The sequence below is a fragment of the Primulina tabacum genome, chromosome 12 (assembly GCF_025594145.1).
Source record: "Primulina tabacum isolate GXHZ01 chromosome 12, ASM2559414v2, whole genome shotgun sequence".
Classification (NCBI taxonomy): Eukaryota; Viridiplantae; Streptophyta; class Magnoliopsida; order Lamiales; family Gesneriaceae; genus Primulina; species Primulina tabacum.
In genome coordinates, this window is record NC_134561.1 from 1,391,041 (window position 1) to 1,406,946 (window position 15,906).

Sequence of the window (15,906 nt, forward strand, 5' to 3'; positions counted from 1 at the left end):
ATCTCTATTAATAAAAATAAAATTTAATGAATTGATAAATTATAATTTTGTTACATTTAGTAAATTCATGGTCTCATGTGAAACGGTATCACAGATCTATATCCATGATACGAGTCGACCCGATCTCTATCTGAATCGAAAAATAATTATTTTCTGGATCTTTGACATAAAAAATAATTTTTTTTTAATAAATCAAGTAGCAGATACGTGACGTCCAAGAAATTTAAGTGAACACCTAAATCGCTTGATTTCATGTGGAATCCGTTCCCAAACCCATCAAATGTACCCAAATGCCCTTACTATAAATTATTGAACGTTTGAAATTTGTTGCGTACGTAGATTGAATTTTAGATATTATCTTTGGGCTTGATTAATGTGATCAGATGCTCAATTTTGACAGTTATGTCTTTGACAATGACAATGTAAGATTGATATATTGTTTAAGTTTGGATAGTTCGATCACAATGTTATTGACTCTTTCGTCAAAGTCTGATATAGACTTTTTAAGTTTCATCTTGATATTATCAAATTTTTGTATTGCGACAGATAATTTGTTATCTTTAGTTTGATCATTGTCTTCACATAGTAGAATCAGTAGCTCACATATTTATTTGGCATATTTGTCATCTTGATCTTGCTGAACGTGTTTTTGTCCAAAGTTTTGTACAATATGTCTTTAACCGCATTGTCTAAATTGGCTTTCTTTTTATCATCACTCGTCCAAATTGGCTTTCTTGTTATCAAAAGTAAGCTGACTGAAATGTAAATAATATAAATATATTTCTGGATGTTCGGATATTTGAATAAGTCTTACGTCGCCTCTTTTTCTTTGTGGGAAAGATATTCACTAGAAGGCTTTGAAGATTACAACTTTTGTAATAATCCGATTCAGTAGGATTTTATCATCGCCTAACTTAAACTCCTGGTTTAGCTTTCCTAAACAACACTAAACAATATACTAAGTGTCAGTTTACATGTATTTCGAAATGAAAATACTAATAACAAATCGATCCTCAGTTAGTTGATATAATACTTAAACGTGTGATAAGAAATCTTAAAAGCAGTTGGGCCCTTGAAAAATTTAACACTTTGAATTTATGCGATGATTCCAGAGAACCTAACTGATTAATAAGTTCCTCTATTTATATGCTTGGATTCAATGGTCATTAAAATCAAATATTGTATCCGTTCCAAATATGATAGCCGTTAATCCCATCTTTTTCTACACCACTCTCATTTTTAAAAATAGTACACTGTAGATAATTCTCGCGGATTTCTGAAAAATCAGAAACTATTGATACAGAAATCTCAAACCCGTCTTTAGTCCAGTTGGGTGGACCTCAATATCAGTTAAGCTCAATCAGATTTTGTCTTGTAATACTTTCAGTTTAACTCACTTTCAGTTCAGTTCAGTTTTTTAGTTTTTTTTATTAAATCACTAAAACATTATTGATCCACCATAATCCAATGATTTGGAATGATAATTCCATTTTTCCACTTTGGTTACTAGATATTGTATCTAAGCACTGATTAGTGAATTGGTCGATTCTAAAAAAAAAAAAAAAAAGTAGAATTAGTGAAATGTTTATTTTTTCTAGTCGATTATCATCAATTAAGAATGTATATTAAAATGATAATTTATGACTTGTTTGAATGTTAGATGTTTAGTGGTTTTTCTTTTTGAATTGTCAATGTATGAGATAAATCCTCAGTATCACAAGAATAAAATTATTATATGATTTTTTTCTTTGACTACTCGACTATGATTAAAAATATAAGTTTTGATATTTCATTCACTTGGAAGTCATTTCATCACTTTCAATACAATTTTCAAATTGTTGTATAATAGTTCAATCATAATGCTATTGACTTTTTTTCAATCAAAGTTTGACGTAGACTCACCAGACTTCGTCTTGATGTTATCAAATTTTTGTATTACGACAGATAATTTGTTATCTTTGGTTTGATCATTGCCTTTACAGAGTTAAATCAGTATCTCTCACATTTCTTTTGTATATTTGCACATCTTGAGCTTGCTAATTTTTTTCTCAAAGTTTTGTACAATGTCTTTAACCACATAGTATAAATTGGCTTTTTTTCAATCCTCACTTGCCCAAATTGACTTTCTTTTTAATCAAGGGTAAGTTGACTGAAATGTAAATAACACAAATATGTTTTTGAATGTTCGTATATTTGAATAAATCTTGTGTCACCATTTTTCTTTGTGGGAATGATATTAACTAAAAGACTTTGGAGATTACAACTTTTGTAACAACCCGATTTAGTAGGACTTTATCATTGGCTAACTTAAACTCCTAGTTTAGCTTACTTAAACAAAATTGAACAATATACTTACAAATATTTCGAAATGAAAATACTATTCGAAATAAAAATACTAAGTACAAATTGATCCTCAATAATATGATATAATACTTAAGCGTGTGATAAGAAATCTTGAATGCAATTACGTTCTTGAAAGCTTGAACACTTGAATTTATGCAATGATTCCAGATAGTCTAATTGATTAATAAGTTCTCTATTTACAGACTTGGATCCAAGGGTCAGTAAAATCAAATATTATATCCGTTCAAAATATGGTAATCGTTAGTCCTGTCTTTTCCCACGTCACTGTCTTTTATAAAAATTGTACACTATAGATAGTGCTCGCGGATTTCTGATAAATCAGATACTATTGGTGCGAAAGACTTTATCTAATAATTCAATTTTGTAACTCTGAGTAGTCTGACTGATTCTTTATGCTTGTTTACTTAACTATCTTTTAGTCTAATTGATCTTCAGCTATCAGTTCAGTAAACCTTAATATCTGTTAAACTCAATCAGATTTTGTCTTCGGTTTGGTTTTTTTTTTTTTAAATCACTAAAACTTAATTGATCCAACATAATCCAATGATTTGGAGTTCTAATTCCAGTTTTCCAATCTGGTTACTAGATATTGTATCTTTGCACTGATTAATGAACTGGTTGATTCTAAAAAAAAGAAGAAAGAAAGTAGAATTAGTGAAATGTTTATTTTTTCAAGCCGATTATCATCAATTAAGAATGTATTTTTAAAATGACAATATATGACTCGTTTGAATGTCGATAGATGCTTGATGGGTTTTTCTTTCTTTTTCTTTTTTGCACTTCTTGAATTTTCAAAGGTGTGAAACAAATCCTCTACGTGTCACATTATTATTATTATTATTATTATTATTATTATATATATATATATATATATATACATATATACAGTAGGTCTCTTGTGAGACGATCTCACGAATCTTTATCTGTGAGACGGGTCAATCCTACCGATATTCACAATAAAAAGTAATACTCTTAGCATAAAAAGTAATATTTTTTCATGGATGACCTAAGTAAGATATTCGTCTAACAAAATACGACCCGTGAAACCATCTCACACAAATTTTTGTCATATATATTTATTTGACTATGCAACTATGATTCAAAAATATATGTTTTGATACGACTAGCCGTCATATACATACAAAGAAAAAATGAATCTATAAAAAAAAAAAGAAGTAATGGGACAAAAATTCAAACTTTTTTTTGAGTACATGAATCTTCTTCTAATTTTCGTGGGATTCAAATATTTTGGTCGTGACGATATGAATTATAAAAATAAGATTAATATACATATGTTTTAAACTCGTACTTCATACACTAAATTAATTATAAAAAATATCATAAAAAATTAATTTAAAAATATAACTACACATTAAAGAATTGAAATATAAAAATTATACCATACAAAAAATATAATCAAATATTTAATGAATTATTAAAATAAAAATGTCCAAACAATTCAGATCGTAGTAGCTGGAATATTCTTTTCCGGGGGAGAATTCTTTTGGGTGAGTCTGTGATTAGTTCCTAATTATATTTTTGTAATATAAAAGAAAACATAAATTAGTCCAACCAAACATTATAATAATTGGACCTAATCCCAAGAAATTTTCTAGTTTCAACTTTAGAATTTTTCAAACATCATCTGGAAAACTGATTTTCTAAAGCTTAATATTGAAAAACATTAAATACAAACAATTATATTAATAAATAAAAGTGTCAAAGAAGTGTTCGAGTTTGTGGAATAGACGAGTATTTGATCAATGATCAGAAGTTTGATTCTTAATACTAACATCTTATCTGATTACTATATCGCACACGACTTGCTCAATGTTTTGCGGGCAGGCTACTATTTATTTAGCATGAAGGTTTAGCTAGTTTGTATCGAAAGTAGCTGTCGCGGATTCCGATGTAATAAACAAAATAAAATAAAACAAAAACATTAATTGTTAGGCTAGAATTTGTATTAAAATATATACTTATACGATAATGTGTAATATGTAATATAATTATTCCCAAGTCCATGCATGAATCATGCATGTATGGTATTTCATATTTTTAATTCGAAAAATTAATACCAGTAATTTTAAAATTTATGTCTTTATTTATGTTTATTGTTTAAACAATATTGTATTTAATTTTTTGATGTACAAATAAACATTGGACATGGTTATAATTTTTTTTTTAAAAAAAGGCAAGATAATTGCTTGCTTGAGAAAAACATTCAAGTTAGAATTTCTATTATTCTAATGATCGACAAAAACTTGTGTGAGATGGTCTCACGGGTCGTATTTTGTGAAACATATCTTTTATTTGAGTCATCCATGAGAAAATATTACTTTTTATTCTGAATATCGGTATGGTTGACCAGTCTCACAGATAAAGATTTGTGAGACCGTCTAACAAGAAACCTACTCTCAATGATAAGACAAAATGAAGCGAGAAAAAAAGTTAATTAGCAAAATAATCTTCATCAAACATTTTTTTTTAAAAAAATGATATTCATGTGTATTGAAAACACTCAAATACACTTAGAGACGATCGTTTTTTTTAAAAACGAAGTATGACTAAAATTATTTTCCCAAATATCCCCAAAAAAAAAAAGCTATGAGAGAGAAATTCAGACTTTTTTGGTATGTGAATCTTCTTCTATTTTTTTGTTGGATTCAAATATTTAGTTTGTGACGATTTGAATATATAGACAAGACTAATATGTATGTGTTTTAAATCCTTGGCCAGATACATTTATACTACATTGACTACAAAGAATATCATAGAAAAATATTTCAAAAATACGAATTACACACTAACGAATTGAAATATAAAGATTATACCATAGAAAAAAATATCATTAAATAGTTAATAAATTATTAAACTAAAAATATCCAAACAATTCATATCGTAGTAGCTGGATATTCTATTCCGGGGCATTCTTTGCTAGTGACTAGTTCTTAACAAAAGCAAAACTTGTGTGAGACGGTCTTACAGATCGTATTTTGTGAGACAAATCTCTTTATTTGGGTCATCAATGAAAAATTATTACTTTTTATGCTAATAGTATCACTTTTTATTGTGAATATCGGTAGGGTTGACCCGTCTCACGAAAGACCTACTTCCTAAAAATTGCACCTTATAATTTTGTAATCTTACTATATTATTACAGTACAAAAACTTCACTTTCGTATTTTTTATTTTACCAATTTTTCTTTGTTTTTCGTTACGAAAAACGAATGGTACAAACACACGATGAATATACCCAAAATACTAGTAGAACTGAAATATATGGTTGTATGGAAAACATAAACTAGTCCAAACAGACATTATAATAATTGGATAAAATCCTAAAAAAATTTCTATTTTCAACCTTAGAATTTGTCGAACATCATGTAGAAAACGGATTTTTTAAAATAATTGATATTAAAAACATTAAATCAAATAATTATACTAACTACTGCACCAACATAATGGTGCGTACGTGTATAGTTTTTTCTAATTAACTTGATTTGTGTTAAAATAAAAGTCATATTATAATTGTAGAAATTAGTGAGGTGTCGTATTGCCAATTTGATAGGATAATATTGAAAATAAGTTGGAATGACAATTTCAGAAAACATATAGGTGTCGGAGCAATTTGAAAAACAAAAAATGATGTTATTTTGAGATATTCTTTATATAATAGTATAAATAAATAAAAGCCCCGTGGAGGTATCCGAGTTTGTAGAATAGGTGAACGTTTGATCAATTGTCAGAAGTTCGATTTTTTTTACCAATACGTTTTTGGGTGACTATCGCACGCGACTTGCTCGATACGATTACCTGACTAACGTGGTTTGCAGACTATTGCGTTAGCCTAGAGTTTTATTTAGTTAGCATCGAAGAGAGCACCATGGATTTTCATGTGATAAAAAATAAACAAAAACATTAATTGTATGGCTACAATTTGTATTAAAATATATAATAATATGATTATTTGTAATGTGTAATATAATTAATTAGATATGATGATTTTCTACTAATTCGAAGAAGAATCCGATATTCGATCCAAATTGAGGAGGGTATGGAAGGGATTTTTTTACCCGTAAATAAATGGATAATAAGATATATGCTTCATTTATTGAAGATGATATATCTACTTGAAGAGCATGAGAGATATGAGTTTGTTTTAAGGAGATCGACAAAGTCAATTTTTCGTTTAATTTATCAAAACTCGGTTAACTGATCTTTCATGTTGGATACATATAGGAAAAATTACAGGATTTGTAGAAGAATATCTTATGTGAAATAGAAAGCTATCGGGGAGTAAAGATATTCGCCAAAATTTTTTTTTAACATGGCTCAAATTGGAAGATGTTTATAAGAGATTTTCCCGCATTGCCCAAATCAGAAAAAATCAGAATTCGATAAGGACTTTCAGCAAAGAACTGACCGACCACAAGCATCTTGCAGAAACATGACCAAGTAGTAAACGAACGTACAAAAAACAATTTCCTATTTGAAAGAGATTTTTATAAATACCAAGACACAAGAAAGTTGAAGTCATCGATCATCTTTTTAAATTTTCTCCTAAAAAAATATTGTAATGGTCTCTCTTAAATTTAATGTATGTTTTATTTTCGACTACTATAAGCAGCTAAACAAGGCATCTCATCCTCCAAAGGAGGTAATTATTATAATAATATTTAATATGTTTGAATAAAATCACCAGGATTTTACCCCTCTCATATATTATTTTTAAATTAAATCAATTACTATAAACATTGAGGTAGAAAACGAAACAATATTGTGTTGGGTGTTGTTGAAGAAATCTGGGTCGGGAACCATGAAGTTGTGACCGTGTGATCAGGTTGTGACCAGTAGCAGTTTGTAAAACCCGATGATATTTTGTTCAAAGAGGTATAAGATTTATTTTATATTACGGAAGTATGATGAGCCATAGAGATCTACAGTACGTAGGTTGAAAAACTTTTGTAGCCTTATATATTTGGGCGGCTCGATAAGTGTAACATCACATACTCAAATAAAAAAATTAATAAAAATAGAAAATATAGGTAAAATGGAATAAAGACCGAATAGAAACAAATGCAAAGTAAAACTAAACTAGGACATTGAAAAAAAAAAACTTAATTAAGAAGTATCTAAATATTAAGCAGCCATCTTAGATAAATGCCTGCCTAACCTGACCCTCTCGTTCGTCAAAACATTTCAGTGATTTCCAATGTTAAAAGAGGTGGATGAGTGCTTAGTCAATGATCATAAGTTTGTTTTTTCGCACCAAATGACAAGCAATATTTAGAATTTATTTAAAAGTTGGGGTCCGAATTTTAATCCGAATGAGATTTCTATAAATACCAAGACAGAAGAAAGTTGAAGTCATCGATCATCCCTTTAAATTTTCTCTTAAATAAATATTGTAATGGTTTCTTTTAAAGTTCATGTATGTTTTATTTGCGGCTATTATGAGCAGCTAAACAAGTCATCTCATTTTCTGCATGGTGTAACTATTATAATAATATTTAGTATGTTTGAATAAAATCACCAGGATTCTGCCATCTCATATAGTATTTTTAAATTAAATCAATTACTATATACATTGAGGTTGGAAACAAAACAATGTTGTGTTAAGTGTTATTGAAAAAATCTGGGTCAGGAACCATGAAGTTGTGACTTTGTGGGCAAGTTGTGAGTAGCAGTTTGTAAAACCCGGTGGATACAAGTCGATGAAATTTTTTCAAAAAGGTGTAAGATTTATTTTATATTACGGAAGCACGATGAACCATAAAGATCTACAACATGTAGGCTGGAAAACTTGTGTATCTTTATGCCTCTGGACGGCTCGATAAGTGTCACATCACATACTCAAATAAAAAAATAAATAAAAATAGAAAATATAGTTGAAATTGAACAAGGACCGAATAAGAAACAAATGTAAAGTAAAACTAAACTAGGACACTGAAAAAGAAACTAAATTAAGAATTATCTAAGTATTAAGCAGCCATCTTAGATAAAAAAAATGCCTGCCTGACCTGTCCCCCCCCCTCATTCGTGTAAATATTTCAGCTTTTTAGTGATTTCCAATGTTAAAAAGGGGACAAATTCTTTCAGATTATCCATAATCTTGTATGTCTATATATACACAAGCAAGCGGCCAGCTTTCCTTCACAAGATCTCACTTGCACTATTTTGTAACTTCAAAGGTAACTCCTAATTCAATGTTAAACCAAACGTGTACGTTTAGTATTTTATATATAATCTGCTGTAGTTAAGCGTACGTATTATATTTTCACCCAGGAGTTTTATTTTTCATTGTTTGGAAGCGGGGTCTTCAAGATTTTCTAGAAAACGGCGGTGATGGATGCGGAAGCAGCGGTGAAGGAGCTGAGAGCCACCTATTCCAGCGGTAAGACCAGGGCTTTGGAGTGGCGGGTTTCTCAGTTGAAGGCCCTTTTGAAGATTACAGAGCATCATGAAGAAGAGATTATTCAGGCTCTGCGTTCTGATCTGAATAAACCAGAATTTGAAGCCTTTGTTTATGAGGTGAAAGATGGAATGATGAATGCATAAAACTCTCATTTATGCAAAAAATGTGTCAATTCTTGATTCCTGTTTTTTTCAGGAAAAATGTCTTCTTGAATCTTGATTCTTTTTTTTTTTGGGTTTTCAGTGAATGGCCCTGTGTCTCTTTTTTAGGTGGGAAGTGCAGCAAATGGAGTCTTCAAAAAGTAGTAAAAGTTGATGAACTAAGTTTGATAAAAGGATCATACAGTGCTATCGAATTTAGTTTGTCATGAAGTTCAGCATATAAGGATTCAAATCGATGTTCACACGATTGATTATCAAAGAACATGACCAAAAACTGATAAGCTAAGAACTATAACAAAAAATAGGTGTATGTTGAGGAAAACAACAGAAAACAATTCATTATTAGGGGTTTTTGGGAAAATTAAAAACGAATAATTTAATAATATTTCTAATAACTGTGGATAACTACCTCTACCAAGTGCTATCATGATGTCTGTTGAAGTTTTTTTAGAAAATGAGTGGAAAGAATTGAGTCAAAACTTGAAATTCCTTTCACGTTTCATGTTCTTCTTGCTGGCCCTTTGTTTCTTGTATTAAATATGATACACTCCAGCATGAATTTAATATTTATCATACCTTCTCCACAAATTAATTGTTCCAACTTGTGTTATTTATGATGTAGATTTCTGCAGTATCAGGAGCATGCAAGTTAGCTTTGAAGGAATTGCACAGATGGACGAAGCCAGAAAAAGTAAATTTGAAGTTTTTTAAAATATGGAAAAAAATTTATTGGCTTCCTATATTATCTTTTGAAGGGTTGTCCGATTATAAATGCAGGTGAAAACCTCCATGACTACCTTTCCTTCGACAGCTGAGATAGTATCGGAACCTTTGGGTGTCGTGTTAGTTATGTCAGCTTGGAACTATCCATTTGGTGAGTTTGTCCTAATTCAATCTTTATTTCTCTGTGTTTATTACTTGAATGTTTAAACATTTGCTTTATGTACTGTGATTCATTATTAGAGCAAATCTTGTATTTTAGTATTTATCTGACCCCAAAAACTCTGTTTTTGTGTTGCTTTTTTTATGCATATGATTTCGGTCGACCCCAAAGTGCTAGCTCTTGATCCGCTGGTTGGAGCTATTGCAGCTGGCAATGCTGTAGTAATAAAGCCTTCGGAAGTTGCCCCTGCCACGGCATCAGTGCTTGCAAAACTTCTTGGGGAGTATATGGATACTTCAGCTGTGAAAGTTATTAAGGGTGCTGTGCCTGAAACCACTGCATTACTTGAGCAAAAATGGGACAAAATATTTTACACAGGTGATAACAAATTCAACTATATATTGATTTTATGTTGAAGTAAGCTGTCATTAATTCATCAACCCTTTAAAACAATTATCGCATTTCTTATTAATAATATTCTTATCAAATGATGGGAAAAGAACATTTAATTTTTGTGCTCCTCGTTATGCTTTCTACTCTAGGAAGCTAACATGTTTGACCAAATAACATTATAGGGAACGGTAAGGTGGGACGCATTGTGTTAGCTGCAGCGGCAAAGCATCTTACACCTGTGGTTTTGGAGCTTGGTGGGAAATGTCCAGCCGTTGTTGATACAAACATCGACTTAAAAGTAAAAATTATATTTTATTTGTAACTTTCCTAAATAATTTTTTTGTATATGGAATCCCTGTTGGAAATCAATGTTCTTTGTTCTGCATTTGATAGGTTGCTGCTAGACGTATCATTTCGGGCAAGTGGGGATCCAATAGTGGACAAACCTGTGTTTCTCCTGATTACTTAATAACTACAAAAGAGAATGCTCCAAAACTGGTAAGCAACTCTGTTTTATTGAACCACGACACAAGTCGACAAATATTTACTAATTTTGCATGTGCTATCATGGTTTCTTAGATAAATGGCTCTTACATGTGAGCTTGAGAAATTCTATGGAAAGGATCCTCTGCAATCAAAAGACTTGTCAGCCATAGTAAATTCCAACCATTTTGATCGCTTAGCAAGGTTGGTAGATGATGAGGAGGCCTCTGGTAGGATCGTTCATGGAGGTCAAATGGATAAAGCCAATCTGTGAGTTCAACAAAGCGGTTTAGCGTTCTTTTCCTTCTTCAGAGTTGATGTTATGATTGTAGAATCCTAAACATGTTATGGCTTTCCTTTCATTTTTCAGCAAGATTGCTCCCACTATAGTGTTGGATGTGCCAGCCGATTCTCTGATCATGAGCGACGAGATATTTGGCCCTTTACTTCCTATACTCACGGTAGAATACAATGAATCTTCTTGTATATTCTCTTTGCGAGATCATCAGATGGCATGTTTGTGTCACTTTTACCTCTAGATTACAGTTGTGCTAACCAAGAAATGGTGAAATTCTGAGATGATATCATCTCGACATTTATTTATGGATTTAAGAAGATAAAAGATCTCATGCGGTTGGTGAAAAGTTGAGCAAACTCATTAAAAAATGAACAAGTCAATACATGAAGCATGCATTTTATCGTTACAAAGGAAATTTGTCATATTTTCGGCTTAAGTTTGTTTCATCTATTGACGTATTTAGTGTACTTATTTTGGTTTCCATTCACGAAGGTCGACACAATTGAAGACAGTATAAGCGAGATTAATGCTAGAGCGAAGCCACTTGCTGCATATATATTTACAAATGACAAAAGGCTGAAGGAGGAGTTTGTAAAAAACGTCTCCGCAGGGGGTTTGCTCATTAATGACACTACTCTACATGTAAGTCTTCCTTCTGGAGTTATAATTGTTGCAGATACTTTTGAGTCTTGAACACATGCCAACACGGGATCAAGTAAGCAGATAAGCATTTTATCTGATATCTGGTAGCATTTATGGTGATCAGCTCTATAGCATAATATAAAAGGCGACTTTCATGTACACTAGTAGTACTTGCTGCATACGAATTGCATATGTGTAAATATTTATACAATGACACCTTACGAGTAATCGTCACGTGTTGGCATTTATAAAGCACTATTATGCTTCTTACCCAAGTAGAACATTTGGTTTACATTCTATACTTGAATGCAATAGATGTGGAGTCAAAATAGAATTGGGTAGTTGAAGCTCTTGATATTTTTTATGCATCACCCAGTAGAGACATCTAAAGCTAAGAGATATCAACATGCATGTTTTCTAAAAAATATTTCTCAATTTTCTGTGTGAAGTTTGGATATAGAAGCAGTTTTAACGGAGTTCTTTTCTAAGCCGAACTTTTAAGTATTTAGCTCTTCTCGTTTCATCTTTAAAAGAGACAGAGAATCATAGTCCCAATGCAAAATTTCTAGCCTCTAGCTTCTGGATCTTTTTAGTGTGTTTTTTCTTCTAGGAAAAAACACATCCAAGCACATTTTTGCTTACAGAAATGTTGAGAGAGTGATGGTATAACTCGATTGACCGGAGTTATTTAACGTGTTTTTTGTTAAACACAGCTTGCAGAGTCTGGTCTGCCGTTTGGAGGAGTAGGAGAAAGTGGAATGGGAGCATACCATGGGAAATACTCTTTTGATGCTTTCAGCCATAAGAAATCCGTTTTACATCGTAGTTTTGCAGGGGATTTATCTGCTAGATACCCTCCATACACTACTGAGAAGTTGAAATTGCTGAAGGCGCTGATAAAGGGAGATATAATTGGTATTTTTCGTGTTTTGATCGGTTGGTAAGACTTAAATATATTTGGCTATACCTACATACGGATGGATGAACGCCTCGGATGCGTACCTGGTTTACTTTACTGTGCTTTTACTTGTTTGTATGGGCTTTTATGTGAGGATTAAACAATAATGTGGAGGTTTGTGTGATTATTTCTTGAAGTAATAATGTCAATCAATTTGTTGAACTGTGTTTTAGCTTACCAGGTGAAAGAATTTAGTTCCAATATCCTTTACCAATGAATTACATGTGCTAAAAAGTGGATTTCTTGAAAACTCTGGTGTGATATTCCTAAATATCATTAAGAAGAATAAAAATAACAATTGAAGTGGAAAAAAGTCATCTAGTATCCTGTAAAATATCAACAATATTGGACCGTTGTTCTTCTGTCAATTCCTTAGGGAACTCAACTGAGAATGTGATTATCAAATTTCCTCTTGTTTTCGGGTCCTTTTGCCTTGGCATGCCTTGTCCTTCTATGATCTTCTCATAACCTGGATATATAACATCGTCGATTTCCATGCTTATGACTCGGCCCTCTAACAAAGGTACTGCTAGAGTACATCCGGTGAGAGCTTCTACCAATGGAATCTCTACTTCCAGTTGTATATCGTCTCCTTCTCGGCGGAAGGATGGGTGCTGTTTCTCTGCAACTACAAATATTACGTCTGCGGGGTACATCCCTTGTATCTCGTTCCCCATGCCTTCGAAGGTTATTTTTGTTCCTTTCCGCCATCCAGGCTTCACTTTTATGGTCAAAACTTTGTCTTCTTCTATTATTTGCCTAGCAGAAGCAACAAAAAAAAGAGGGTTTTTAGGGAGCGGCAAGTAAATCTTTATACACAATGGTTTTGATTGTATCTTCTACTGAAACAAAAATCTTTCTACTCACCCATTCTCCGTAACTATGTCTGTTGTGATATTGACCTTCTTGATGCATCCGAAACACATCTCCTCGAGTGTGCACTCGAGTTCCTGCTCCATAGCAGGAGGTTTTACGAGCCCACTTGAGTTAGAATACATGATGAGGGTTGAACCCTTCCTACTCAGGCTTTTGGAGAGCGTTCGTGGAAGGGGAGACACCTGTTTTTCCAGGCTGTTTCTTCGGCTCATGGTCTTCGATAGGGAGGCTCTGGCTGGTGCCATTGTTGTTTGGTTCCTGCTATTGCTTCTCGAGAGAGAAGAGTAGTTGTAGCTAGTGGCGCGTGTGAGAGGAGGGGGGCTCGATTGACCGGATTGGCTCACATGGCTATTGAAACTTTTGTGCTTGAATAAACCTCTGGTGGAACCATTGCTATTGTTCCTTGATTCCTTCATTTCATTCTTGTTTCCTTTGTCTGAATCTCTGTCTTTACGGCTCTGCAGATTTGCTATGCATGTCATCTTCGTGTTGAACACGTGCTATAAAAACATAATAATAATTCATCCGTTGTAACATAGAATCGAAAATCTCTCATCGCCGCATGGAAAAGAAACGTAAAAACATGATTGAATGTTCATTTCTAGCCATTTTTCATTGTCAGACAACAATCAATCACACGCATGATTCTGGAGCAAATAACCTGCAACAAAAATCTGGAGAAAAATCCTTCATCGCCAACTTCTTAATATGATACAACGCTACCGTCGTAAAAGAGCACAAAATCTCATATCAACGCAGAAAAATGATTAAAATTACAAATCCTGATGGTTTTTTTTCTTCATTTAGGACAAGAAATATGTGCAGAATATACCTTGCAATCTTTTTGAATGGATTTAGGCTTCGATTTCGACTCGATTTTCTTAGGGAATGATGATCTTTTCTCAGGGTAACATTTGGAGACGAGGAATCTGCATGCTTTGCAGATGCTTCCAAATCCAAGAACATGAAACAAATCATGGGAATTTGTTCTTGAATGATCTCCCATTCATCAAATATTTAAGATCAAAATTATAGAATGGAATACAAATACATACATATACATATATATATACACAGATATAGATATATATTGATAAAGGCCCTTTAATTTGGAGCAAATATAGAAGTTTGAGGAAGTTGGAAAGAAATATTTTCTTTGGGTATGTGAATATTTGACGCGTTAAAAAATATATTTGATAAATGTATTAAAAATCGGTCAAATTCAATGTGTTTAGATATACTGAAATATATATGATATTTCTTGATGTTATTACTATCAGTACATAAATAGAAAAAACAAATTATCTGATCCGAATTCTGTATTTTAAAATAATTTATTAGCCTTTGACAAAAACTTGTGTGAGACGATCTCATAGGTCGAATTTTTTGAGACATGATCTTTTATTTGGATCATGCATGAAAAAATATTGCTTTTTATGCTAAGAGTACTACTTTTTATTGTGGATATCGGTAGGTTTGACCCGTCTCACAGATAAAGATTTGTGAGACCGTCTCACAAGAGACCTACTCAATAATTTATTAGCCTTTTTGGATACAAAATGATTTTCTCTAATTTCGCGTTTTTCTTGTGATTTTGCATTTCACTATTAAGTAATTGTATTAAATTATTTGCCGACGCTAAGATCTTTAAAAATAAATTATATAATTAATTACACCAAATACATATGTAAAATCTCGAAATTACCGCATCGCCTTGGCCCATCAACAAAGAGAGCTGGCTGAGGTAAATAAACACTTTAAAATATTTTGTGATTAGAAATGCTACAATAACTCGTTTTTAAAATGTTCAAATATGATCGAATATCGGTAATACAAATAAATCTCACCAACAAGAAGAGTTCTTCTCAAGAAGGGAAGTTTTAATATATATATATATGCCCAAAGCTCCAAATCCTTTAAATTTGCTCTTCTCACTTGTGATTTAATATTCAAATTGTTGTATTTATGATATTCAATAATGATATGAACATTTAAAACTAAGAATGTGACAGTTTTGAAATGTTATGTACGATTTCTAACTTTGAAACAATTATAATCATGTTGCCGATTATTTTATGAGACCGAGCTAATTTTTCTATTGGCTGGGATGATTTAACTGGCTGATGCTTTGTCAGATCTGATCCAATTCAAGACGATATGTTCTTTTGATTTTAACTCTTGATTCGCTGATTTTTAAGGAACATAAAAATTGTAGCTCTTTCTCTTAACTTTCCATAGAATCAAGAATCACTCAATTTATATGAGAGAGATATACTCGAAATATCAGGCTGTATTCAAGATGTAACTTGTTCTTCATTCAGTACAGAATCAACAAATTCATCGCGGTTTGTAAGCTTCTTATGATTCGATTCAGACTTTGGAAGATGATTTGTAGATCATTGTCTTATATTTCTAAAGCATATTGAATTA

General features: G+C 31.9%; 2 protein-coding genes across 2 annotated transcripts; one reads left to right on the forward strand and one right to left on the reverse strand.

Annotated features, from left to right (window-relative positions):
* Positions 1-8,418: 8,418 nt before the first annotated feature.
* On the forward strand, positions 8,419-12,762 carry LOC142520944 (aldehyde dehydrogenase-like). The gene is made up of 11 exons (XM_075624104.1): positions 8,419-8,558; positions 8,653-8,898; positions 9,566-9,634; positions 9,721-9,817; positions 9,998-10,204; positions 10,402-10,517; positions 10,613-10,723; positions 10,806-10,972; positions 11,073-11,163; positions 11,493-11,642; positions 12,356-12,762. Exons 2-11 carry the CDS (start codon positions 8,713-8,715, stop codon positions 12,584-12,586), a joined length of 1,425 nt encoding a protein of 474 aa, XP_075480219.1. The 5' UTR covers positions 8,419-8,558; positions 8,653-8,712; the 3' UTR covers positions 12,587-12,762.
* On the reverse strand, positions 12,476-14,496 carry LOC142520943 (uncharacterized). The gene is made up of 3 exons (XM_075624103.1): positions 14,309-14,496; positions 13,468-13,934; positions 12,476-13,359 (listed from the first exon to the last, which is right to left on the reverse strand). The coding sequence occupies exons 1-3, from the start codon at positions 14,480-14,482 to the stop codon at positions 12,915-12,917; spliced, it is 1,086 nt and encodes a 361-aa protein (XP_075480218.1). The 5' UTR covers positions 14,483-14,496; the 3' UTR covers positions 12,476-12,914.
* Between the last annotated feature and the right edge of the window lie 1,410 nt (positions 14,497-15,906).

What these genes read in the sequence shown, in the direction of transcription:
- LOC142520944 (XM_075624104.1), top strand. Translation starts at nt 8,713, where the DNA reads ATGGATGCGGAAGCAGCGGTGAAGGAGCTGAGAGCCACCTATTCCAGC. An exon ending in GGACAAAATATTTTACACAG is followed by an intron (nt 10,205 to 10,401) that starts GTGATAACAAAT and finishes ATAACATTATAG; the next exon opens with GGAACGGTAAGGTGGGACGC. An exon ending in CTTTACTTCCTATACTCACG is followed by an intron (nt 11,164 to 11,492) that starts GTAGAATACAAT and finishes CCATTCACGAAG; the next exon opens with GTCGACACAATTGAAGACAG.
- LOC142520943 (XM_075624103.1), bottom strand. Translation starts at nt 14,482, where the DNA reads ATGGGAGATCATTCAAGAACAAATTCCCATGATTTGTTTCATGTTCTT. An exon ending in CCATTCAAAAAGATTGCAAG is followed by an intron (nt 13,935 to 14,308) that starts GTATATTCTGCA and finishes GCAAATCTGCAG; the next exon opens with AGCCGTAAAGACAGAGATTC. An exon ending in GACATAGTTACGGAGAATGG is followed by an intron (nt 13,360 to 13,467) that starts GTGAGTAGAAAG and finishes TGCTTCTGCTAG; the next exon opens with GCAAATAATAGAAGAAGACA.